This window comes from Trachemys scripta, chromosome 5 (assembly GCF_013100865.1).
Source record: "Trachemys scripta elegans isolate TJP31775 chromosome 5, CAS_Tse_1.0, whole genome shotgun sequence".
In the NCBI taxonomy this organism is placed as follows: Eukaryota; Metazoa; Chordata; order Testudines; family Emydidae; genus Trachemys; species Trachemys scripta.
In genome coordinates, this window is record NC_048302.1 from 110463988 (window position 1) to 110490093 (window position 26106).

A 26106-nucleotide genomic window follows, 5' to 3' on the forward strand; every position below is an offset into this window, starting at 1 on the left:
ACATTCAGTAAGGGTGCCATATATTGAAACTACTTCTAAGTGTTACAGGTTTATTGGGTTAAAAACTCAACAATGAAATAATGGTCTGAAAAATCTTTCACAATCTATTACTGCTACTTTTGGGGAAGTTTTCCCCAATGGAATAGTGTATTCTAGATACACAAATGTTTCAAAAACCAAAAATGTGTTGCAATACATAATGTAAATGTTACAGTAGAATAGTACAGTGGAGATGTAAGTCTGAGGGCTATATTTCACTTAAAAGGGGCAGCTATTGGGAAGGATGGCATGGTACAGAAATGCACCAATCCCATAGGAATTCTTGGACAGAATATGCCCTAGACTCTTAATATGTAGCAGTGTGTAGGCAAAATTAAAGACTGAGAGAAAACAATAAAAATCATTTATTGAAAAAAAAAAAAGCAATTCTTGGCTCTTCTGATTTTCTTCCTCTTCCTTATTCTCATAATGCAAATATGTTTTCATAGAGAAACACTTCTGAAATTATTCCACTTTTCTGACTATTCTAATCCACATGGAAATCTCTTAATAGATGACTCATTTTAAGTATCCAGTCCATGATTAACCAATGTGTGTAATAGAATTAGGAACATTAACCATCAGCGATTTTATTGTACATTACCATTTTACATTCAACATTTTGTATTATGACAAAAATATGTTCAAAAGCCAATATTAAACTCTCCAACCCTCTTGTCAGAAATAACAGAATTAAAGTTATTGATATATGTCTGAGTTAATCACAGTAACCACATATCAGAGTGCAATTAGAAAATTAAAATTCTGCTTAATGTAAACATTCCCAGTCGCAGACCTGGCTAGGAATTACCAATCTGCACCATGAACACCCCCCGTGCCTAAATGAGTGACAAATTGCTGGCTATACTAGTATTATACCACCTGGGGATTTCCATATTTCAGGAAAGCCCCAGCTCTCTTCCTTTGTGTCATTAGAGTAGCACAAAATGAAGAGAGTCAAGGCCAGACTCTGGCCCTAAGTCTTCAGTTTCATCTGAATCTGAGTATCATGACAGCAAAAAAGAAATATAAGAAAACTATTACAGTTTATGGTATTACGGTATTTGTGCTTGGAAATTGTATGCTACAAAGAAGTCACCATCAACTTCAGAAGCTAAGCAGAGACTACTTATTTTGGGATCTTCCTGTCTGTCTCTATCTCAGTGGTGTCCAAGTCCATGGAGGCCACTTTGTAGACTGTGAGGTTGACTGTTTGCTAAGAAGAAAATATTATATTTGATTCTGAACTGTAAATGTGTCCCAGAGCTGTGCCCAGTGATTTTTAAATGGAAGAGTTGGAATTGGCCCTGTTGCTCCCTCTTCCCCAGCTGCCTCCCACCTCCTCTCTTGCAGCCTCAGGTGTAGGTCTGGTGTGAGCTGCAAGTGCTCTGAGAGTTGCTATCTCTTAGCAGCAGCTGCTCAGCAGCTTCCCTGTTGGCCACCTATTGCAATGCTGGGTAGGGAGGTGAGAGTAGTTCTGCCTTTTCTGGTGCAGGCTTCCCTTCCAGGCTCTGGGCGCTCCAGAGAGAAGAGGAGAGAGCCTCAACCGGTTGTGCCAGACCTAAGGGAGTGCCTAGCAATGGAAGACTGCCCTCCCTCACACAACCAGACAGGGCAACCTGAGAGAGGGGAAAACCAGAAGCTGACAACTGTAACTGATTAGGTCTCTTCCTGCCCTGGTACGGTTCAGAGTAGCTTGTGGGCTGCTGTAACTTGTACCATTTGGCAACAGTCTTCTAAGAAACACATTCCCACTGAGGATAGCCAAAGCACAGCTGTTCCAGCCACTTCCCCTTCTCTCCTCCCACACTCCCCTGTGTGCCAGGAAGGAAGGGAAGAAATGGCTATGGCTCTTCCCGATGTATTCCCTACCCCAGGGAATCCCCAGCAGGGGACTTACAGGTGGCTTCTGTTCCCTTTGCACCACCTGTGCTGTGTAAAGAGAGGGGAGCAGGGCTGAGAATCTGACCCAAACCACTTATTGTGGTCCTTTTGACCTTTCTGAAATAATATGTTTGGCCCTCAGGCTGAAGAGGTTGGAAGTGTGTGTGTGTGTGTGTACAGTAACCGCACCTAAAATATCATCTCCTTTCATTCATCTATGAGTGTTGCAGGCACAGCAAGGTTTTCTTGTAACATACAGTGTTTGTATACACATTTATACTATATAGTACTCTATACACATATTCTTGTTCAGTATCATACACAGTTAAGTAATGATTTAAGCAATGTAGAGTATTGTGTGTTTCACTGTACACTATTGGTGCAAAGTCTGCAGTCTGCATGGTCAGGATCACTTGCACACTGAAGCAGCTGAACTGGCCTATGATAAGACAAAAAAGAAATCCAAACATTAGTCGCTGTTTTGGATGTATGGTGTCATAACTCTATTGATCATTAAAAGCAGTTATCAAGTGCCACATGGAAGTCAAAGTACAGGTTACATAGTTCTGAGCCCATGAGATCTCCTTTCTTAAGGTGATAGAAATTACTGCATAGACACAGCTGGGATGTTTTCTTCTTACTGCAGTCTTAAATCATTGATGCTTTTTCAGTAACACATCTGAATACATTTCAAACATACTTAGACTTGTGGAATTGAAATTTCTTCATTGAACCAATTTTTTGAGTTATTAACAGAACATCATGTTGACTGGCTGACAAAAATAAGAAGCATGCATCCATAGTATACTTGCTATAAGTTATGAAACACCAAATGTGCAGCTGATGTAAATTGGCTTGAGTGGAGCAATGCTGATTGCCAGCAGCTGAAGATCTGGCCTGAAGAGTTTTACTGTACACTGAAAATACTACTTCTTGCCCACATTTCACCTAATGTTGGTTTGGGCAGTAGGTTATTATTGATTGATTGAGCTCTGACAGAAGCGCTAAATCATTATTGTCTTCCACCTTGGGGTGCCACTTCTGAAACCCACCAGTGAGTGTGCTACAGGTCCTCCTCTCTACAAAGGATATGAGTTGTTACAGTCCCCAACTACAGATCCTTGTTCCATTAGCTGCAGACAGCGTGAATTCAATCCCCAGTGTTGGCCAGGGTTATATTTACATGAGAACAAAGTGGATGCAAAATACTAAGACTCTCATTTGGCAGCATTTTACATCACACTAGTATAAATGACTCCACAAGGTGCAGGGTGCTCATGAATCAGGCCCAGTAATGCATATTACAAAGAGGAAGAAATGGCTTTGTCTTCCAGAAGGTTAAAATATTACTGCCAGATGGTGCATTTTATCCAGTCATCCTCCTTTGCAGGCCAACTTTTCACTCAGTTAAAGATGACTAAAATTTAAATTATAAAACTCCCAATGGTTTATTGAAATGATTGTTTACTCAGGAAATCTTCTTATCAACATACAAGTTCTGCTCTAAGGAAAGCTGTTCTCAATAAATAAGAATTATTCTTGTTCCTAGTTAACAACTTCACTGCCAGGACAGCAATGTCACTACCAAAACTTATTTCCTCCATTTTCTGGATCAATATTAAAGAGCCTTAGCCTCTCTTCCCCCCACAATCACCATGAGCCCTGAAAATGGATACCAGATTACTTCCATATTCTTTATCATGGCAACTGGAAGCAATGGCCTACAAATGGCATTCCTTGCCAGTAGCCAGCTTGATGAGTGTCCGACTCTTGCAAGAATTGCTTTTAATTCTTCCTCAAGCTAATAATAGGCATGGGTCTTAGGGGAGGATCAGTACAGGTAGAAAAAACTGTAGGACTCCTGATGCATTCCCACCCTAATATGCACACACTGCAAACGTGCTGTTGTGTCTGTGAAGTGAAGTGATCAGGTGGCTCCTGGAAATTCTCCCACCTCCCCTCCATAATTCCATGTAGTTGGTTGCAAGCAGCTGCAGCTTTGAGTGGTGCCAATGGATCCCCGCCCCCAGCATGCAGCCTTCTCCTGAGTAAGGGAACAGAGAGGGCAATCATAATAATTAATAATACTTAGAACTTCCGACTATTGTTTCTCAAGCAAACCCTCACTAAATAGATGGGCTATACAGCAGGCTCAGAAGGTCAACCAGCAATGAAGGAAGCAAATTCCAGAGTCAGAAGCTAACCACTGAAAATGCAATGCCCCCAGCAGATCAAATCTAGGCATTATGAAAAGTGGGAGCACATCTCTTGTTCTCGACTGCCAAAGCAGAGCGTTAGGAGAGGGATTGACTTTAGTAGCGAGGACTGAACCATAGAGGACTTGAAAGATGAAATTTGCCTGGAAGTAGATAGGAAACTTGGGCAGTCTTTGGAGCAGAGGTGTAATACGAGTACTTTTATGACCTCAAACTTATGCCACTGATGTCATTTTCACAATGGCCCTCGATACATTAGCATAATAAAACATGCTCTATTTCCTTCAAAAAATATTCTGATTAGGAGGGAAACAGCCTCATTTTATACAAGTAGACTCCAACTCAAACCCAAAGCAAATAATTACCTATAATTGTCTTCACAGGAGACACGCAAGTTTCGTTCCTCTAAGATGCTTTTTAACCTTGTTATGGAGTGACCCATGCAGGACTCACTGAAAAGAAAAACCTCAGGATGTTATGTGTGTTCTGCATGTGTTCTGAAGCTCATGATTGGCAGACACCAGTGGATTTTACACTATGCTGCCTCATGCTGTCTGACCAAACAAATTGTTAAATGTACCAAAAGGGCAAAGACACAATTTTAGACCTCACTCCTGCCAGCTAATCCATGCCGGGGAGCCGAGCCCCAGTGCCTCTGTGAAGTCCAGTGACTTCAATGGAGCTCCGGGTGTTGGGGTCTGACCACATGGATCAGAGCCTGACTGAGTAGAATTCTAGGGTGACCATCACTCTCTCCTGCAAAAAGTCTTTGTATGGGGAGCTAACTGGGTTATGAGAAATAATTCAGTCCTTTACACTCCAGCAGGGCATGGGGGCTGCAGAACTTGCCCATCCACAGCTGCTATTCTAGACCATGTGCCCTACAGCCTCAGTGGGCCTGATCTAAGGCTCACTGAAGGCAATGGAAAGCAATACGACCAGGTCCTGTGCGTGTACAGGGGAGAAGAGGGACTGGCCACATATTCATGGATGTAGGTCCCTACTCCAGACCCCGCTCCTGTAGTTGGCCATTCCACTTGCAGCTCCCTCTATGCATCCCTCCCAAAGAGTTTAAGTCGTGTGGAGGGCCCTGTGCTGCTTCTCCTCATCAAGGTAAATTTCTCTGTCTGAATAAATTCAATTGCTAATTGTTAAATGCTCTCCAATACCAGGACTGGTGCTAATTTCCAGTGTGAGATGTTCAGAGCCCACTGGTGCATACAACACAAGGCCAAACTGAAACAAAAACAAAACAGATGTCTGGGTTGGTCCACAAAATACACAAGTGCAGCTACAAGTGAACATTTTTTCCCATCACAAACCATGTAATCAGCACTTGTCTGCACACCTGTCAATATATGTTTAGCAGGCAGTTTGCACCTGTTTGCACCTGTATGTGTATATTTTGCAGGCATACCGTAGATGTCAGTTTCATGAAATTTGGTACATAAGGAATTCAGAATTCATAGATTTTTAAGACCAGTGAGGACTGTTTTGAACATCTAGCCTGGCCTCTTATATAGCACAGGCCACAGAATTTCATTTTGCAATCCCTGCATCAAGTCCATGATCTCAGGGTGTTTCCCATTTGTTAAAACTGGAAAAAACAGAGAAACCTGGTTTCCTTTTGTGAGTCCTATGTACCGTTTGGGAGTTGTCTAGTCCAGACGTGGGCAAACTATGGCCCGTGGGCCACATTCGGCCCGTGGGACCGTCCTGCCCAGCCCCTGAGCTCCCAGCTGGGGAGCCTAGTCCCTGGCCCCTCCCCCACTGTCCCTCCTCCCCCACAGCCACGTGGGCCAAGCGCTGGCCCGCTGGGCAATGTGGGGAGTGCAGCTGGCTCTGGCCGGGTGTCACGGCTGCAAGCTCCTGCTGCTGGTAAGGCGGTGGGAAGCGGGGGGCTTGGGTAAGGGAGCGGGGGGTCCTGGGGAGCAGTCAGGGAGGAGGGGGTGGTTGGATGGGGTGGAGGTTCTGGGGGGGTGGTCAGGAGATGGAGAACAGGGAGGGTTGGGAGTGGGAGTCCCAGGATGTGGATAGGGATTGGGAGGGCAGTCAGAGGACAGGGAGCAGGGGTGGTAGGATAAGGGGATGGGATCCTGGGGGGAAGTTAGGGGTGGGGGGTCCTGGGAGGGAGTGGTCAGGGGACAAGGAGCAGAGGGCAGTTGGATAGGGGGTGGGAGTCCCCCCGGATTTGTTAGGGGGCAGGGGTGTGGATAGGGGTCGGGGCAGTCAGGAGACAGGGAGCAGGGGGGTTGGATGGGTTAGGAGTTCTGAGGGGGGCAGTCAGGGGGCGGGGGACAGAAATGCATGTGGCACAGAGCTCCTGCATGGGAGGAGATGCAAACTATAATAAAAAACTATCAATCCCAATGACCCAGCGAGGTAACAGGTCATGGGGGCAAATGCAGGACTGCCCCACAAAACACAGGCCAGCTGACAAACAGAATACAATCCTCTTCCTTCACAAGAGTTTCCTAAAGCTGTGGGCTGACACAACATGTGATGTGAATCCAATCAACATTCAGAGCTGACATGCCAGAGGTGTTAATTGGAGAGTGAAGGGGAAACTGCTGTGAGTCTGATGGAGGGGCCTCAGCATAGGAGGAAAGTGTGGCTCCTGAGGGACTGTGCAGGCTCCAGAGCATGAGGTAAGAGCTGCTCTGTCTCTGCTGAGGGCGGAAATGAGGGTCATTCTGCTTCTGGGATATCTCTGGAGAAGGGAGCAAGAGCCATGCTAGTGGCACCAGGTAAGTGTGGACAGTGAGCAGTACGATGTGCGGTGGGAGGGGCATTCAGGGAGGCTGTGTGTCTCTGTCAAAGTGGTCATCAAGCTGTTAACTGGGTGACTCCATCCCCATGCTCCATCCCCCTCCTTTACTTTCTGTTTAGTCAGTGGGGAAGTCCCCCCCGCCCCCGCCTTCTCCCCCTGTTGTGATGCTGTTGAGCAAAAACAACAAGTTTTCAGCCTGTAGTCCTGAGGAGACTTCTTTTTGTTCTACCACTGAGTGGTACCTTTACAAAGGCTGGGTGGGTGAGGAGGCAGCAGCACTGGGAGGGGTAAAGGGTGTGTGTAAGGAGCCTGCACCCTGAACCCCTTTCTGCACCCCAGCCTCCTGCTCCAGCCCTAAACCCCCTCCCACACCCAACTCCCTCCCACAGCTTGCACCCCAAACCTCCTCCTGTCCTGTGTCCCAGCCCTGAGTCCCCCCCCATAGCTTGCACCCTGCTCCTGACCCAGGCTCCGAGTGGAGCCCCCTCCAGCACTCCGAACCCCTAGGCCCCAGCCCAGAGCCCACACCCCAACCCTGTGTTCTAGCCTGGTAAAAGTGAGTGAGGGTGGGGGAGAGTGAGCTATGGAGGGACGGGGGATGGAGTGAATGGGGTGATGCCTCAGAGAAGGGGTGGGGCAACAGTGTTGGGTTTGTGTGATCACACAGTTGGCAACCCTAGGCTTATGGAATCACTAGAGCCCCTGTATGGAATTTGTTGTCTGTTCTGTGTGTCCCTTGCCCCCTCGTGATTTGATTTTTGAAATCTGCATGTTTTGGGTTGTCTTCAAATAATGTTTATCTTGCTTTAGGGCTGAGCCCTTTGTGACCAGATGAATTCATTTGTTAGAATGCTTCCTGCTTATTCCCAGTCACATCTGCCAGTTGATGGCTAGACACTCTAATGGACTTAAGTAATAAGCAGTGCTGCTGGTGCAAATCAGGAGTAAGTAAATGGAGTTACTCTGTATTTACACCAGAGCAACTGAGATCAGAGGGCCAGATTCAGACACATTGCCGGCATGCTGTGCCAGTGCATCAGTGCAAAGTGTACACCCATGGATCCATGTAGAAGATCCCCTTTGCCTACAGAGTACCCTCACAGACTGCATCACCTTCCACTCTAAGTGCAAGGTGCATTTCTTTGACTGCCTTCTCTAACATAAACATACAGGAATGTGTGTGTAATTATATAAAATGACAACTCCAAAAACAAAGCACACTGTTGTATGTATTTCTCTCCCTGGGGAGACTATGAGGGAGCAGATGTGTGACAGATGTTAGTCATGTCACTTAATGCACTACTGGAAGCTGTTCAGATGCTATGGTGATGAGCTCTCTATAAAACCTATATAGAACAGAAATTCTCTGGTCACTGTCTGGTATGAATAGTTAAAAATAAACATTTAAATTGTGGGTCTGTTATTAAAAATTACTTGGCAAAACATGGCTTCATGGTTACTCTGCATTGATTGCCTCTCAGTGACCTGTAGAGCATATTTGCTCAATTTTCATGTAAAAAGATGTTTTCCAACTGCACAGATTTGCAAACTCAGCCAAGCTGTGTTCTTTATGTCTGAGCACTACACAGATCTGTTAGGCCTCTGTAGGGCTTCTCTAGGATTGCACAGACGTAAAGAGGTACAGAATTTGAAGACAACAGGGTTACGGAGATGACTATATCCAATTGCAAGGTTAACAGAAAGGAAACAGTTTTGCTCTTCCAGAGCTGTATTGGCTCAACAGAGCTGGCAGTAATAATAATAATAATATTTTTACCACTTTTTATTAATAATTTCCCCTAAAGTAAACAGTTAACTGCATTCAAGGAGCAAAGTTGATGGGTAAGGCAGTGCTATTTTTAGTCACGTTTCAGAATTGAACTGCATTTTAAATTATAGAAACAAAGCATCACACATTATTTTGTACTAGCAAACTTTACCTTGGAGGTCCACCGATGTTCTGCATAAGCCAAATCTGCACTGTAGAAACTTTGTCTGGGTCTAAGTTTAAGATCTCAACACTTCCAAAAATGCTGTAAGAATGGGAGCATGAAAAAGCAACACACATCTTCGCTTTAGAACAAGATGAACAAAGTATGTTCTCCAGTCACTACTACATACTCATGTGTTATCGTTATTCCCAATGGAGATAATGTATAATTTTCCCATGACATTTTCATGGACTATTTAATTTGTGTAAAGGAATTTCCCCCCATTTTCATTCAGCTTTACTGAGAGCCTTTGGAGCTGTTTGCAGAATGAAACAGTCTGAGGTTCTTTCATTCCTAATGATTTTTCTCTTGTCTAGATTACCAGTGACTGCCACTACTAAAGGGAAAAAAAAATCTTTCTGCTTGTGCTAACCACAAGTTTTTTCATCCCTCAGAGTTAGCAGAGGCAGCACCTCCTGTCAGTCACTGAAAGTATGTACAATCTCTGGGGGAGCATAATCCAAGAAATCCACTCTGAGGATAGTTATAATGTGTCGGTCATGTGAGTGCAATATAGCAGAGGAGTCCATTTTGGGCTTACTACACAAAGTTCTGTGGATTGTGGCCATTTTCAGAAAAAATCCAAATCAAATGCATCAGAAGATGCATAATATAATGGGCCAGATCGTCAGCAAGTGTAAATTAGCATAGCTCCATAGAAGTCAGAGCAACACTGATTCAGCAAAGCTGAAGAAGATCTGGCCCTCTAAGGCCCCAGTCTTGCACTGGGATTTACTGTCGCCAACACCTGCACCAGTACAGAGTCTCTAAGTGAGTAGTAAGACAGAGCCAAAGGCAGTGACCGATTAAGTAGATACCTGTTACTTCTGAATGCTCCAGCTTCTATTGATCCATTGAGCATCACCTGAACCACACCACATGCTTCTTCGGCAAACTAAACAAGCAAACGTACATTGTACTTTAGCTTTACATGAAACAGAGGGTCAGATCCTTAGCTAGAGTAAATCAGCATAGCTCTTTTGACTTCAGTAGAGCTGCACCAGTATTTACCAGCTCAGGATCTGGGCTCACTATTTTACCAGAAGATTGCAGTGAAAATAAAGGGCTATATCTTCTCTCACTGGTACAAAGTTACCCTAAAGCTACATTGACCAACCGCAACTGGATAACCCCATGTAGGGAGAGCCTGTGATGGTGCAAAGCTGGCATAACCGCTCCTGTGCCACAGTTTTCCTGGCTGCTGGTGTAGAGGACATTGCTGTGACTTCCCTGAGCCCTGGCTTCTATGAGGAGTTCTTCTCATTATGTTAAAAAGGCACAAGGAGGCACTCATTCTCTCAGCCATGCTCTACAGCAGTTTCCAGGATGCTTTTAGCATTCAGAGGTTTAAAAAGTCATTGGTTTTAGCAATTGTGATCTTGTGTATTTGTATGAGAGAATGATTTTTATATATATATATATATATATATAATTATGGTTAATTAATGTTTAAGAACTAATTGTGCTTGGTGCTGTTCGACACAAATATCAAGATGACCTCTGACGGAGGGATCCATTCAAGCAAGAATAAGAATGCCCAAATTATTGTGACATTAAATGTTGTGTGAAACATGAGACCTTAGTGAAAGTCTTGGGAAACCTGTATTTCCAAAAAACACATGGCATAGCTTTCAGTTCTTAATAATCTAATCAGTGTTTGAATTTGATCCATTCAATGTCTTTGGTGAAAGCCAAGAGGAAAATGGCATTTTGAGTAATTTGTGGCATGACTCCTAACAATTTGGGAGGAATTCACATCAGACCTCTGAGATGATCAGACTGTGTTCCAAGGTTTAACTGTTAGCCACTTTTTCCTTTGCTGTAGTTCTTTCATTGTTATAAACATGAATATTTTGATTAAAAGTATTGTTCCAGGATGTAATTGGTCATGATAAAAATATAGAAAAAAGACTACTGGCCATTAAAGTAGGGAGCCGTGGTTAATAGTTAAGGCCCCAATCCTGCAATTGGATCTATGTCTGCACAGAGTCCCACTGAAGTCAATGCATCTTGCAGTGATTCACATGCATGGATTTGGTTGTAGGATCAAAGCCTTTGTTTTCTAGCCAATGGAACAGACATACCAGACAAATTTAGATGTTCAGCATTTTAGCCCCAGATTTCCACAGTCTGGGTGAAACCTTGTCCCACTTAAGTCTATGGGAGTTTTGCCATTGACTTGCTTGGAGGGCCAAGATTTTTACCCTCTTTCAACATCCCCAACCCCCAAAGGATAAATTGATGCTAACTGTGATCCTGGAGAAGTTTCTATATAATCCTTACCATCTTGGATGCCATTTTCCAGTACACAGAACTAGGGTTGCTCTCGCATTCACTCCATTTTGGACAAGATTCATAGTTAATTCCTAAAATAAATATATGATGCAGAATAACTAAGATTAGAGAGGAAATTGTCAGACACTTTAATACTGCCTGCAGTGCTGAATAAGAATGGCAAAAATAACTATTGCGCCCTATCACAGCAACAGGCTTAGGTGAAAAGTGTTCTAAGCGGGAGATTAAGTTGAAGGTGTTTGGAAGACTGTGAGGCATTTACAGTCCCCTTATGCAAATTTTTCCAGCAACATTGTTCCTGGTCAGGCTGAGCAGGGAGAATGTGCACTTATTGATGTGACAAAAAGCGTGGGGGGGGGGGGGAATGCTCAGAAGTGACTCTTCCCACATCATTTATTTTGTTTTTTTATACATTTCCCTCAAATTTGGGGACAGATTCTGACATCCCTACTCATTCTTAGGCCCTTAGCGTGAACAAGCAACCCCCTTATATTTACATGTGGTCCCAATGACTTCTGTGCAAGTGCAGGAGTCTGCCTGAATGGAGCATATTGCAGGACTGGGGCCTTAGTCTGAAAGTGGTCCCACTGGAATCACAGTAGGTTGCTGATTACTGTAAATAAGGGGGGCAATATGTCACTAGGCTGAGCTCTTTTTGTGCTACTGGGAGCTAAAAAGTGTTGATAAAATTAAGCTGAAAATGAGTGTGTCTTTCACTTTTCCATAACTCAGGCAGGGTAGAAAGGTTCAACAGTTGTTTTGGGCTGAAACCAAGAATGGAAAGTATCCTTTCCAAAAGAGATTTTCTTATATTAGAAATTGGTGAGTGAAAGAAAACCTGGAGTTGTGTGTGTTTTTTGTTTTTTTTAGTTTAAAGGAATCCTTACCTGGACTAGAAGGGTTTCCACACCATGAGATTCCATCAGCCATATAGCCCAGCAAGGTGTCCTCCAGAGTGAGGAAATTGTGATTGGTTTTTGTATAGCGATGAACAAGGTCACTTGTCTTGCTCCAAAATAATGACTGTGAGGGAAAGGATGGTGAGTAAGAAATGGCATTGATAGAAGAGCTGGTCAGGAAATGTTTTTTCCAGAAAAAGTTTTGATGATGAAAATGTTTATTTTCCTTTATATTTTGGGGGTTTTGTCAAAAGACCAAAAACTGACTATTTAAAATATATAAAAATTCCAGTGGGGTTTTTGATGAAAATTTCTATTTTCAGGAAAAAAAAATAATTTGGTCGGGGGGGGGGGGGGGGGACAATTTTTTCTATTGAAAAAACATTTTGAAGGAAACTTTTTAACCAGCTCTAATTGCTGTCACTCTGCATGCATTTCAACCACACATGAGCAATAAAAAGCCATGTGCCTCTAACTGCATGGCTGCTCTTACAGAGAGGTTCTCTTCTAAATAGCAATGAAGGCCAGAATGATTTTTTCCCATCATGGCCCAAAATGTTGTCCCTAGAAGGAATATTCTGTACAATGATCTTCATCACTGGCCTATAATGAACAGGATTCTCTACTTCTAAAAGAAGTAGCTTTGGGAGTAATGTTATCTCAAGCCTGAAGTCAGAGTACCTGTAGGTATTTGAGGGTCACTCATGATTGCGATCATTATTATTATTTGTGTTACCATAGTGCCTAACAGCCCTAGTATTGGACCAGGACTCTGTTGTTCTGTGTTTGTAAAGTGCCTCTAGCACAAAACCAAAGAATGTCCATTGTACTAAGCATGTACAGACAAGCAGTCCCTACCCAGACAGCTCATCACACACAAATATTGTTACCTTGTTACAGGGGATAGGATGACTCGCCAAATCCAGTAACGGCTGATAATCTTCTATTGTAATATTACATGGGTTCTTGTAAATAAACGCCTTTTGCATTTTTTCCCATATTTTTTGGCAATCTTTGTCTCTGTCAAAAGATAAAAATATATTAAAGGGAGATCAACTGTTTTTAAAAAACAGGTAATCCTCCAAAAGCATAGTTCTATTTCTGTGAGATGCTGCTGTGTTATTACAAGGAGAGAAAATAAATAATGGGGGAGGGGCTTACAAAAGGATCCCCATCCCTCTGCTGTGTTTAGGCAATGTGGCCAGACTTTTCGAAGTGCTTATCTCTCATTTAGGCCCCATAATAAACAACCAGATTTTCAACAACAACAAAAACCCTCGGCATGTTCAGTATTTGCTGGATGATGAGTAATTTTGAAAATCAGACCCCTCTCCCTGTTTTAGGGATTTTATGCTGCAGCCCATCACCATAGTCACTGAGCACCTTCCATGTTTGGGTGCCTAGAAGGGAGCGGAGCTTTTTTGTTTTTTGTTTAAAAAAAATATATATATATATATGACCCCAGTTGTAGGTGCTGCACACTTGAACATTTGGTCCTGAGTTCTTTCAAATATCTGACTCCACACAAAGAGAGGTCCAGATTCTACTCTCCTCATTCCTGCTAAGTAGTGCTGTGAGTTGTCCCACTGCAGCCAGTTGGACCAGTCGCCAAGTCAGTGACTGCTTATCATGAGCAGCAAGGGTGGCAGAATCTAGCCCAGAGATTTAACACTTCATGGTACAGAGAAGTTGAATGGTATTGCCGGTTCATATATGTCAGTGGTGCCCAAACTTTTTGTCATGCCCCCCTTACCAGTAATGTAATCTGTTTGTGCTCCCTCCCCCTCCCCATCACTGCACAGCTGGCTCAGCGGTGGAGCTGGGGGCTGAACTGGAGATGGGGAGGAGCTGGGGTTAGAGGTGGAGCTGGGCTGGGGGTGGAGAGGGAATGAGAGCAGAGCTGGGCTGGAGCAGGGCTGGGGCCAAGTGGGGGCAGAGTGGAGCCAGGGGTGCTGCAACAATTTTTATAGTGGGGGGGTGCTGAGAGCCATGGAACCGAACTGTTAACCCTGTATAGAATGGAAACTACCTCAAGCCAGGGGGTGTGGCAGCCCCCCCTGCACCCCTAGTTCCAGCACCTAGGAATGGAGCTGCAGCTGGGGCCAGAGCTGGGCAGGGTGCAGAGCTGCAGCTGGGGCCTGAGTGGGCCTGGTGGTGGAGCAGGGCTGGGTGGCGCTCCCTCCCCATCCCCTGTGGGAGCTGACCTGGGCCCCGCCATGTGCCCGACCTCCCCCCCCCCCGCCCCGTTTGGGGATCAATTATATGTGTAGATCCGCTGGTAATCTGAAAATCAGCCTGTGAACCTTCCCAAAAGGAGACCTATATAGGTAGCATCAGTAATTTTATCCAAAACAAAAGGAAGAAACTTTATAAGTATTTAGGGCCTGATTTTGATAACACACCTATTTTACACTGGTTTTATACCTATTGACTTCAGTGGAGTTACATGAGTTACTTGATCTCCAACTTTTGAGCATCCTTTTATCTGCAGTACTGATTCTGGCCTTCTTGTTTGCACTGAAGTCAGGAGTAACTCCACTGAAGTGAATGGAAACACTCTGATGTAAAACTGATACATGCGGGAGGGTGCACAACCAAGTAATCTGTGTCTAACTTTGTTGCTTAAGACATTGGCCCATCAGCTAAGTCATCAGTGTGGGAAAGACAACAAGTGAGTGCTGAGAGTTTCTCCTGTATAGCTAAATGGTAATTTATTGCACTGTGCCAGGCTGAAGTCATTTTTCAATATGTAGTCTTGGAATGAAATTTCTGAGACTTTTGCTGAGCTCCAGTGAAATGTCTCATTTCTAAATCTCACTATGTGAGTCTTGCTGATGCTCTTGAGACGAATCAGCACCAGCTGTTCTGTTGCATTTGAGGTATTGAATTAAGCTAATGAATTAAGCTAACACTTGTGTACAAACATCAACTCACAATTGTTGTCCGTCTAGTATATTTTTTCCATGTTGTCCATGGTGGATGGAATATCCTCCTTTCTCTGCTCTGTCAAGGCACCAGCCCCTTGACATTTAAATTCCTTCTTGAAAACTCACCTCTTTCCTGTTCATAATAAGTTAGTCAGTAATAGTCACAATTCTGTAGCTTTAAGTTCTTTTTATGAAAATTAAAAAACACCTGAATTGAGTCACCCTGAGATGAGCATGTCCAAACTGAGCAACTGCATAATTGTAATGCTGTGACCTTTTTCCTTCCCTGACTCATTCCCTTCCCCATTATTTCTCACCACCACTCAGTGTGTCCCATGCAAAAGCTCTTTTTTAAGGACTGTTTTGTGTGTTTTTCCCCCACCCCTTCTGTGAAGTGCCTAGTACTCCTCTGGGCAGTATAAAATAATAATGGAGAGGTGACATTTATTTTAAGGACCTTGCACCACATACAGCTCTATGGCATTGTTACCAGCGGACATCATGGGAACTATGCAGTTTGGTATTTGGTCATGGTGTGATTGTCAAAAATAGTCCTAAGTGACCTAAGGAATGTAACGCCATGACAATACTTTACACTTTTCATCCAAGGATTTTAAATCACTTTACACACACTATTGCATTAAGCTATTCAACAGCTCTGTGATGTAGGGAAGAATTATCACTATTTCCCAAGTCAATCTAGGCTTTTATATGGTGCCCATCTGAGTATTAGATAGGCAAGCTGAGAGACGCAGTGTTGATTTCCTCAAGAACACACAGTACCTCACTTCTATTCTCTTTTCATTAGACAGCACTGCCTCCATACCACTGGAAAAATCAGTGTATAGTCAAAAGAACGACGAGTACTTGTGGCACCTTAGAGATTAACAAATGTATTTGAGCATAAGCTTTTGTGGGCTAAAACCCATTTCATCAGATGCATGCAGTGGAAAATACAGTAGGAAGATATATACACACATCTAAAATCATTGAAGAGGTAGGATTTAGATTTCCACATCTGTGGAACATTCCTACTTCTTTTACTATGAAGCAGCCACTATATTGAATGGCAAATAAAAATGAGACACCAGAATGGGTATTTTAGAAACAAGGTCATGTCAATAGTTTTAAAAAAAGGAAAAACCCGGACCATCAGTATGCAAATAGATCCGGCCAGCTATAAAATATTTCATTTCCACTGTCCCCATATACCAGAACATTTATGTTCTAGGATAACTCAGTCTATAAAACTGAGCAAAAAAATTATTTCATTGGTTTGCTTTGAGAAGGACTATCTTACTTTGAATCAACTCTCTTGTGGAACGTAGATTCTACCTCAAATCCTAAAAGAAACACTGTACATTACATAGGGTTGTATTTATAGTTGGCACATACAAATCAACTAGTTAAAAATCAAAATTTTCAAAGATAATCTAGATAAGCCCCAACTCCTAGAATATCTAGAATTCTTAAGAGTCCTGTTGTTGACCTTGAGGCTTCAGAACTCCTGTGTAGTTCAGAACTTCCTTTTGTACTGCACAGAAGGTAACTGCTATCTAGTGTGAAGTGCTCATTGACTAAAATTAGAGAAAGAACTAGAAACTTGAGACATGATATAGATGAAATGGTGATAACACGCACAAAAAGAAAACTGTAAAATCTACTAAAGACTTAAAACTTGGATCCTGATTCTGCAGGCCTGTCTCTCTTTTAAAGGGTGTAGAATTGGGCTCTTTGACTTACTGTACAGAGTACAACATCAAACAAGATCTAGCTAGAAATTGGTAACTGTCCAATTAAATGGAATAGGCACTGTAAATATATTTTCAGATTGTCCTTATGTCTGTGCAATTTGGAGGAAAGCATTAGCTTATATTTGGTCATGAATTTGGATATTTCTAGTCATCCATCTTTTTAAAGGAAGATTTTATTAATATGCCATAGCTAAATTAGAGCCAAAAACATTTCCAGTAGGAGCTATACGAGTGGCCAGATGTTAATATGCACTTTAGAAAAATAGCCTCTGGAACATTGTATATTGCAGATCTGTATGGGAGTCTGATTGAACTGGCTAACCTTGAAAGGGTATCTGTTCATTTGAAGAAAAGCAAGGGCAATTTTAGGAGGTGGTGTTCTGGAGGCTCATGATTAATATAGTTCTTGGTATTTTTTTTTCACTTTGCAATTTTTTTTCCCTCTTAAATTGAACATACAGAACCAAATTCATCCCTAGTGTAATTAAATTGATTTTAAAAGTAGTTACACCAAGGATGAATTTGGCCTCTTAGGGTTTCATTTACTTCATAAAAAGTATACAGTTTTAAACTCCGCTTTGGAAAATGCATTTTTAGGGCATCATGCTGTCAGGCGCCGAGTGCCTCCTGTGAGGCAGAGAGCATCCTCTGATTACACTATGAAAATGTTGTAGCAATGGAACAGAGTTTAGATTAATGACAAACAGTGAAAGTGCTCCTGGGCCCAGCATGTCTGGTTTCATTATGAGGAATTCATTCCCCTCTGATGGGGCGGCTGCAACGACTCAACATAGCATAAGGACCTTCTTAATTGGGGGCCCTGTAACTTTGGACTGCTCGCCTCCATGCTCAGCAGAGACTTCCAGCAAGGCTAACAACTTCTTTCCTTTGTCATACTCACTGATAGCAAAAGGCCAAATTTTATTTTAATTATGGTCCCTGGGGGAGAGCTACAAAGTAGCAGCCATAAACAATCCCCACTGTCAATGGGTGGTTTACCAAAATGTCAAAGGTAGAATATGGACTTTTTATAGTTACTAAATTTTCAGGGCCAGATCCTCATGTGATTTTTAAGATGGTGAAGGGCCATTGTAGAGGATCTGGCCCTTGGTTAGTGGAGTTGCTATTGCATTTGATATCACTTGTGGGGGGAGGAGGAAGAAGGAAGAATAATGCTTGATGCTTTTAGGGGCACTTATTTATGCTCTTTGTTTGTTTTCGTTCTTTGTGCATGCATTTATCCGACTTGCCTTCTCAACCACTGTCATTGGTCACTAAAATTAGAAATGCAATTGTGCATCTCCGTTATTTGGAAATTTGGCCCATAAAGAGCCATCATTAGGCTTCAGACTAAATCATGATTTTGATGAATGGGAGCAGTTCACACCTCTCTAAGAACTTTGGTTTGCTGTCAGAGTTATTTGCACAGCCAGAAGAGCTAGAACCATATTTTTTTAAGGAGATATTGTGCCCTAAAAGGTCTTAATCCATCATGAGCTAGATTTCTACATGAAATGGACCCATCTGGTCCAGGGGCTCAGTTTGTCAACCTTCTATTAATTATTATTATTTGTTATGGTAATCCCAAAGGGCTATCCAACCATACAAACAGAATAGTAGATGGTTCATTTCCTGAAGGGTTTACAATCTAAATAGACAGGACAGGCACATGGTTGAAGAATGTAGGTAACCCACAAGCAGAGGGAACAATGTGATGGCAGCACACATCACAGTAATGTTTTGTGAAGAGGGGTATTTAGGAGAGGATCAGCTGAAGGGAAGGGAGTCTGGGGGACAGGGCAGAGGAGAAGAGGGTAAGGGGGAAGGTATTGACTGACGGTGAGATGAAGGTAAGGTGGGAGAGGGGATGGTCAGAGCAAACAGCCAATCAGCACAAGGCAGAGAAAGTCCAGTCAAAACTCTAGAAAATTCTCTGAATGCCCAGAGACCTCTGCTTTCTGCTGGAGTCTCTGGCTGGCTCCTCTCTGCAGCTTTCCCCCAAGACCACGGAGAGGGAGGGGAGGCACCGTCTCTATCCCAGTGCCGCTAGAGTGTGTGAGGGGTTCCCCTACACAGTTCTACATATCATCCAGGAGGATGCTGGGGGAGAGGTGGCCCCAGCTGGACCCCAATTTACCCCTGCTCTCCAGTGCAGCAGTCCCTGCTTTGGCTGCTTCTGGTCTTCCTGGCTGGAGTCTCGCCCTGCTTTAGGTGCTTATACTGCTGTGGTTGTGGGTTAATAGTGGACTTTTATACCAGATTTGTGGTGTTTTTAAACTTTGGCCTGATGAGTTGGTGTATCTGGGTGTGAGGTGCTCAGACACTACAAAATGCATTTTTAAGTACCATTAGTCTTGCATCTTACACTGGAGCACTCTCTAGTCTGCACATTAACTGCTGCTTTTTTTCTATACATTTTTAAATTTTTTATTTTCTTTCACCACTCCTTCCCTCTTCAGGACCTGCTCTCTCATCATTACTCTGGAGCAATCTCAAAACCCAGCCACAGTAGGTGTATTTTAGTTTTTCTATTCTCTATTTCAAAGGTTGACAGACATTAGAGCTGAATTTAAGGTGAACACTGCCACCTTGTGGAAGAAGTGAGGGATCAGCAGGAGGTCAAGTACAGAAGGGACAATTAAGCTGTATTACGTGTTTTGAATATTCTATGGAAGTCAAAACACATTAGAGAACTTTTCTTCTTTTATCTTCATTGACACTATATCAGAAAAATGGGTAAGTGCACACAACGGTTTATTGATTATTCATTCTATAAGTGTATGAATGTAGCACCTAAAAGCCTCAGTCAGGAGGGGGATATCATTGTGCTAGACACTGTACAAATGGATATGAAGAGTGGCCAGCCAATACTTTTCATCACTGAATATACAAGGAGGCTTATATCACTTAGGGCACATCTACGTTAGCAAATTTACAGCTCCGGCAGTTACAGCGCTGCTCAGAGAGCGCTGAAGGGAAACTGCTGTTGTGTGTTCGCACTGTCAGCTGCCCGCACAATAGCGTGTTCACACTTGCAGCGGTATTTGGAGGGGTGCACATAGCTATCCCACAGAGCACCTCTTTCTCTTCTGCAGCTAAGACTTGTGGGAAGGCGGAGGGGGTTACAGGGAATCCTGGGTCGTGTCCCAATGCCCCATGATGCATTGCTTTGCATCCCAGAAATCCCTGCGCTTCCGTCCGCACTTGGTGCCATCTTCCAAACATTTTTGTACTGTGCGCTCTGCCTCTTCGGGCTGCAGGAATGGATCCCGAACTGCTGAACAGTATGCTGTTCGCTCTGACTAACATGTCACAAGTGGCAGTGGAGTTATTCCTTAAACTACAAAGGCAAGAAGCGTGCAACATTGATCTCGCCACGTGTAGTAGCTGACACGAGATTGCTTGTGGCATTCATGAGGGTGCTGACCACAGTGGAATACCGCTTTTGGGCTCGAGGAAACAAGCACTGAGTGGTGGGATCACATCGACCTGCATGTCTGGGATGACGAGCAGTGGCTGCAGAACTTTTGAGGAAAGCCACATTCATGGGACTATGTGATGGGCTCGCCCCAGCCCTGCAGCGCAAGGACATGAGAATGAGAGCTGCCCTGTTGTTGGAGAAGCACATGGCGATTGCACTGTGGAAGCTGGTTACTCCAGACTGCTACCGATCGGTCGCTAACCAGTTCAGAGTGGGAAAGTTCACCATTGGACTCGTGTTGACGGAAGTGTGCAGGGCCATTAATCGCATCCTGCTCCGAAAGACCGTGATGCTGGGCAACGTGCATGACATTGTAGATGGCTTTGCACAAATGGGCTTCCCTAACTGCGGAGGGGTGATAGATGGCACGCATATTCCAATTCTGGCACCAGACCACCTACCACAGAGTACACTAATCGCAAGAGGTATTTCTCAATCATTCTCCAGGTGCTTGTGGATCACCATGGGTGTTTCACAGACATTAACGCAGGCTGTTTTGGAAAGGTACATGACGCATGTATCTTTTTGGAACACTGGCCTGTTCAAGAAGCTGCAAGCTGGGACTTTCTTCCTGGACCAGAAGATGACCGTAGGGGAAGTCGAAATGCCCATTGTGATTCTGGGAGACACCCGCCTACCCCTTAATGCCATGGCTTACGAAGCAATACATGCGGCAACTTGACAATCACAAGTAGCAGTTCAACAGGCTGAGCAAGTGGAAAAATGACTGAGTATGCTTTTGGCCATTTAAAGGCCTGCTGGCACTGCCTATATGGGAAGTTGGACCTGGCCGATGACCATATTCCTATGCTTTTAGCCGCGTGCTATATGCTCCATAATATTTGTGAAGGGAAGTGTGAAAGCTTCACTCAGGCCTGGACCGCAGAGGCTCAGCGCCTGAAGACTGAGTTTGAACAGCCAGAGACCAGGGCTATTAGAGGGGCACAGCGCAAGGCCTTAAGGATCAAGGATGCCTTGAGGCAGCAATTTGAAACTGAAAGCCACTAATATTTGTTGCTATGCTCAAGATTCCTTGTAATGCTAGGAGGTGATTGGTGCTCATGATGCAATAAGGGGGTTTAACATAAGTGTGTGTTGCTTTGCAGTGCTCTTTTTGCTTTCAATTAATAAAGATTGCTTTCAAACCAACACAATTCTTTTATTAAAAGATAACCGGAGGAGAGAGTCAAACAAAAAAAATACATCAGCAGGGAGGGAGATAAGGGAAGGTCCCAGGAGGAGGGATCCTGGGACGGTTAAAGATTTGGGTATGTTCAGGGATCATATCCAGTGTTCTCCGTTGGAGTACGATGCAGCTGGTGCTGTACTTCAGCAGGGCCAAACTACAGAGGGATGGGTGTTGAGTGCAGTGAGTACTGGGAGTCCACAGTGCTGGACTGTGAGGGGGGAGGAATGGAATGGCGAGGGTAGAGACTGGAGCCAGGAGGTTGACTGTGGGGCTCATGGGAAAGAGTTTTGCAACAGCAGTTGCAGGGGCGGGCGGGCACAGCGCTGCTCAGTTTGAAGAGCTAGTATCACCTGGGCTGTGTCTGCTTGGCGCTCCATAACATTTAAGAGCCGCTCCGAGGCTTCATTCTGGTGTGCCGCAGGTTCTCCTTTCGGTCCCTCTTCTTGCTGTCCCACCACTCCTTCAATTCCTGTTTCTCGGCAGCGGAGTGCATCATAACATCATGCAGAAAGTCCTGCCGCTTTTTAATTCTGTGCAGCAGTTCAGCTGCTGATAACAAAGAGGGAGGCTGGGCTCCCAAGGTCATCTCTGTGACGTTTAAACGCAACATTTTACAGAAGCAGTATTGTTTGCAACACTGATGCAGTGCTTTAAAACACAGCCAGTACTCACGCACCTGTCACTAACTGGCTGACCCCAGGCAAGCACACATGAGCCACAAGACCCCCAAAATGGTGAGTAATCACAGGGGCAGGTAAATCACTCTTCCCAGACCGGACCCTGCTGTACACTGGGCATGTAGCTCTTGGGGAGAGCCAGCACAGTAGGGGGGTCTGATAATCATTCCTGTCCCCACACTTTCCACAGGCTGTGTTCTTTATGGAAGATACCTTGCTGCTGAGGATGAGCAGGGAATTGAGGGAGTCTTCTCCAAGACTGCAGCTTCTGCCCTGGCCTCTATGCAGCTTGCAGCTCTCAAACAGGCCAGTATCACGTCCAGTTCTTTGTAGAACCGGCAGCTCGTGGGTGCAGCACCCGGAGCGGCAGTTTGCCTCCTGCGCCTTGTCGTAGGCATTCTGCAGGTCCTTCACTTTGATCCTACACTGCAATGTGTCCCAGTCATGGACCCTTTCTGTCATGCATCGTAAAATCTGTCCGTAGGCATCATAATTCCTATGGCTGGAACACAGCTGGGACTGGACAGCCTCCTCTCCCCAAATGTCGATGAGGTCCAGCAACTTGGCACTGTTCTAAGCGGGGGATTGCCTGGTGCGTGGAGCAGGCATGGCCACCTGGGAAGATGCAAGACTGCTGCACACATCACCGAGCAAACAGGAAAAGGACTTGCAAATTTCCAAAGGAATTTATGGGATGGGGATGATGGTTGGTGTGATGGGTTGGATCACAGAAACCCCCTTGGGAGCTGCCACCTGATGTGCAAAGACTACCCCTGCTTCTGCTTTCCCTGCCAGCTCAGGACTCCAGCACCCTGTCTTGCTGAGCCAGACACTCCCATCTGGCTCCAGACACAGATCCAGGGTCTGAATCTCCTGTCCCAAAGCTGCAGGTTTACCTGAAAATAGCTCACAGTAGTGTGCTTGTCTTTAGCACTCAGATGCCCAACTCCCAGTGGGGTTTAAACCCAGATAAATCCGTTTTACCCTGCATAAAGCTTATGCAGGGCAAACTCATAAATTGTTCGCCCTCTATAACACTGATAGAGAGAGATGCACAGCTGTTTGCTCCCCCAGGTATCAATACATACTCTGAGTAAATTACTAAATAGAAAGTGATTTTATTAAATATAGACAGTAGGATTTAAGTGGTTCAAAGTAGTAACAAACAGAACAAAGTAAGTCACCAAGCAAAATAAAATAAAATGCGCAAATCTATGCCTAATCAAACTGAATACAGATAATTTCCTCACCAGTTCCAGAGTGCTCCCTTTTACAGGCTAATCTCCTTTTAGCCTGGGTCCAGCAATCACTCACACCCCCTGTAGTTACTGTCCTTTGTTTAAGTCTCCTTCTAGTATCCTGGGGGGGGTGGTGGAGAGGCTCCTTCTTTAGCCAGCTGAAGACAAAAGGGAGGGGTCTCCCCTGGGTTTAAATAGACTCTCTCTTGTGGGTGGAGACCCCCCTCCTCTGCAAAGTCCAGCTCCAAGATGGAGTTTTGGAGTCACCTGGGCAAGTCACATGCCCCTGCATGACTCAGTCTTTGCAGGCCGACGCCATTGTCCACATGGCATCTTGCATGTCTCCAGGAAGACTTCTCATGTGGATTGGAGAAGAAGCTGACCAAATGCCTCACAAAGCTTACTTAGAAATCAGGCAAGCATACAGCCCATATTCTTAACCTCGAGTAGAAAATGATATATATGTACAAATTGGATGAATAGATATAGTAGACCATAACCTTTACGGAGATATGTTACATGGCACAGGCAGCACAAAACATATTCCAGCTATGTCATCCATACATTTATAAGCACCCCCTCCCCATAAAGCCTTATGGGGTACACTGTCACAGTTGGTCACCTGAGGGCAGGGCAGTAGAGGTCAAACTGATGACCAGAGAGGTGAGAACAGGCATTGTGGGACACCTCCCAGAAGCCAGTTGCAGCACTGTAATCACCACACTGTCTACACAAGCACCGCAGTGCTGTATCCCTGGCGCAGAAAGCTCTACGCCTCTCGTTGGGGTATTTGTTTTTGTTTTGTTTTTTAAAGCGCTACAAATGTGCAGTTTCTATGAACTAAGTGGTTTGGCAGTGTACACACTTCAGGAGTTAAGTGCAGAAAGCTGCTTTACTGCACAGAAACTTGCCAGTGTAGACTGGGTCTTAGTCTTAGCAGGTGACTAGTAGAAAGGGGGGTGGGGAGGAATAAAGAGAGAACTTAACACCTTTCTTGATACCTTAAATGACTGCTTCTTGGAGCAGCTAGTCCTGGAAGCAATTCTTGATTTAGTCCTAAGTGGAGCACAGGATTTGGTCCAAGAGGTGAATATAACTGGAACGCTTGATAATAGTGACCATGATATAATTAAATTTAACATCCCTGTGGCAGGTAAAACACCACAGCAACCCAACACCATAGCATTTAATTTCAGAAAGGGGAACTACACAAAATATGAGGAGGTTAGTTAAACAGAAATTAAAAGGTACAGCGCCAAAAGTGAAATCCCTGCAAGCTGCATGGAAACTTCTTTAAGACACCATAGTAGAGGCTCACCTTAAATGTATACCCCAAATTAAAAAACATAGAGAACCAAAAAAGTGCCACTGTGGCTAAACAACAAATTAAAAGGAGGAGTGAGAGGCAAAAAGGTATCCTTTAGAAAGTGGAAAGGGGCATAAACTCTGGCAAATGAAGTATAAAAACATAATTAGGAAGGCCAAGTAAGAATCTGAAGAACAGCTAGCCAAAGACTCAAAATAATAGCAAAAAAAATTTAAGTACATCAGAAGCAGGAAGCCTGTTAAACAACCAGTGGGGCCACTGGCTGATCGAGGTGCTAAAGGAGCACACAAGGATAAGGCCATTGGGGAGAAACTAAATTAATTCTTTGCATGGGTCTTCACGATTGAGGATGTGAGGGAGATTCCCAAACCTGCTCCATTCTTTTTAGGTGACAAATCTGAGGAACTATCCCAGATTGAGGCATCATTAGAGGAGGTTTTGGAACAAATTGATAAACTAAACAGTAATAAGTCACCAGGCCCAGATGGTAGTCACCTAAGAGTTCTGAAGGACCTCAAATATGGAATTGCAGAACTACTAACTGTAGTCTGCAACCTATCATTTAAATCCACTTCTGTTCCAGATGACTGGAGGATAGCTAATGTGATGCCAATTTTTAAAAAGGGCTCCAGCGGTATTCCCAGCAATTACAAGCTGGTAAGCCTGACTTCAGTACCAGGCAAAGTGGTTGAAACTATAGTAAAGAACAATATTGTCAGACACATAGATGAGCATAATTTGTTGTGGAAGAGTCAACACGTTTTTTGTAAGGGGAAATCATGCCTTACCAATCTACTGGAATTCTTTGAGGGGGTCAATAAGCATGTGCACAAGGGGATCCAGTAGATATAGTGTACTTTATATTTTCAGAAAGCCTTTGACAAGATCCCTCACCAAAGGTTCTTTTGCAAAGTAAGTTGTCATGGATAAGAGGGAAGGTTCTCTCATGGATTGGTAAGTGGTTAAAAGATAGGAAACAAAGGATAGGAATAAATGATCAGTTTTCAGATGGGAGAGAGGTAAATACTGGTTTTCCCCAAGGGGTCTGTACTGGGATCAGTCCTATTCAACATATTCATAAATTATCTGGAATAGGGGGTAAACAGTGAGATGGCAAAAATTTGCAGATGATACAAAACTAACTCAAGATAGTTAAGTCTCAGGCAAACTGAGAAGAGCTGCAAAAGGATCTCTCAAAACTGGGTGACTGGGCAACAAAATGGCAGATGAAATTCAAAGTTGATAAATCAAAGTAATGCACACTGGAAGATGTAATCCCAACTATACATATAAAATGATGGAGTCTAAATTAGCTGTTGCCACACAAGAAAGAGATCTTAGAGTCATTGTGGATAGTTCTCTGAAAACATCTACTCAATGTGCAGTGGCAGTCAAAAAGGCAAACAGAATGTTAGGAAT

General features: G+C 43.9%; 1 protein-coding gene across 3 annotated transcripts in view; it reads right to left on the minus strand.

Annotated features, from left to right (window-relative positions):
* Nucleotides 1-391: 391 nt before the first annotated feature.
* LOC117878308 (ADP-ribosyl cyclase/cyclic ADP-ribose hydrolase 1-like) overlaps nucleotides 392-26106 on the minus strand; it is a 48140-nt gene continuing 22425 nt past the window's right edge. For 2 of the 3 annotated variants that reach the window (XM_034772448.1, XM_034772447.1), the window contains 7 exons: nucleotides 12985-13114; nucleotides 12083-12218; nucleotides 11184-11266; nucleotides 9719-9795; nucleotides 8850-8942; nucleotides 4505-4591; nucleotides 392-2362 (listed from right to left, as the gene is read on the minus strand). In XM_034772448.1, coding sequence (XP_034628339.1) covers nucleotides 2287-2362; nucleotides 4505-4591; nucleotides 8850-8942; nucleotides 9719-9795; nucleotides 11184-11266; nucleotides 12083-12218; nucleotides 12985-13114 — 682 coding nt within the window. In that variant the 3' untranslated portion in view covers nucleotides 392-2286. Of the gene's footprint in view, nucleotides 2363-4504; nucleotides 4592-8849; nucleotides 8943-9718; nucleotides 9796-11183; nucleotides 11267-12082; nucleotides 12219-12984; nucleotides 13115-15028; nucleotides 15155-26106 lie in introns of all 3 variants that reach the window. The other variant, XM_034772449.1, reaches the window with a different exon arrangement.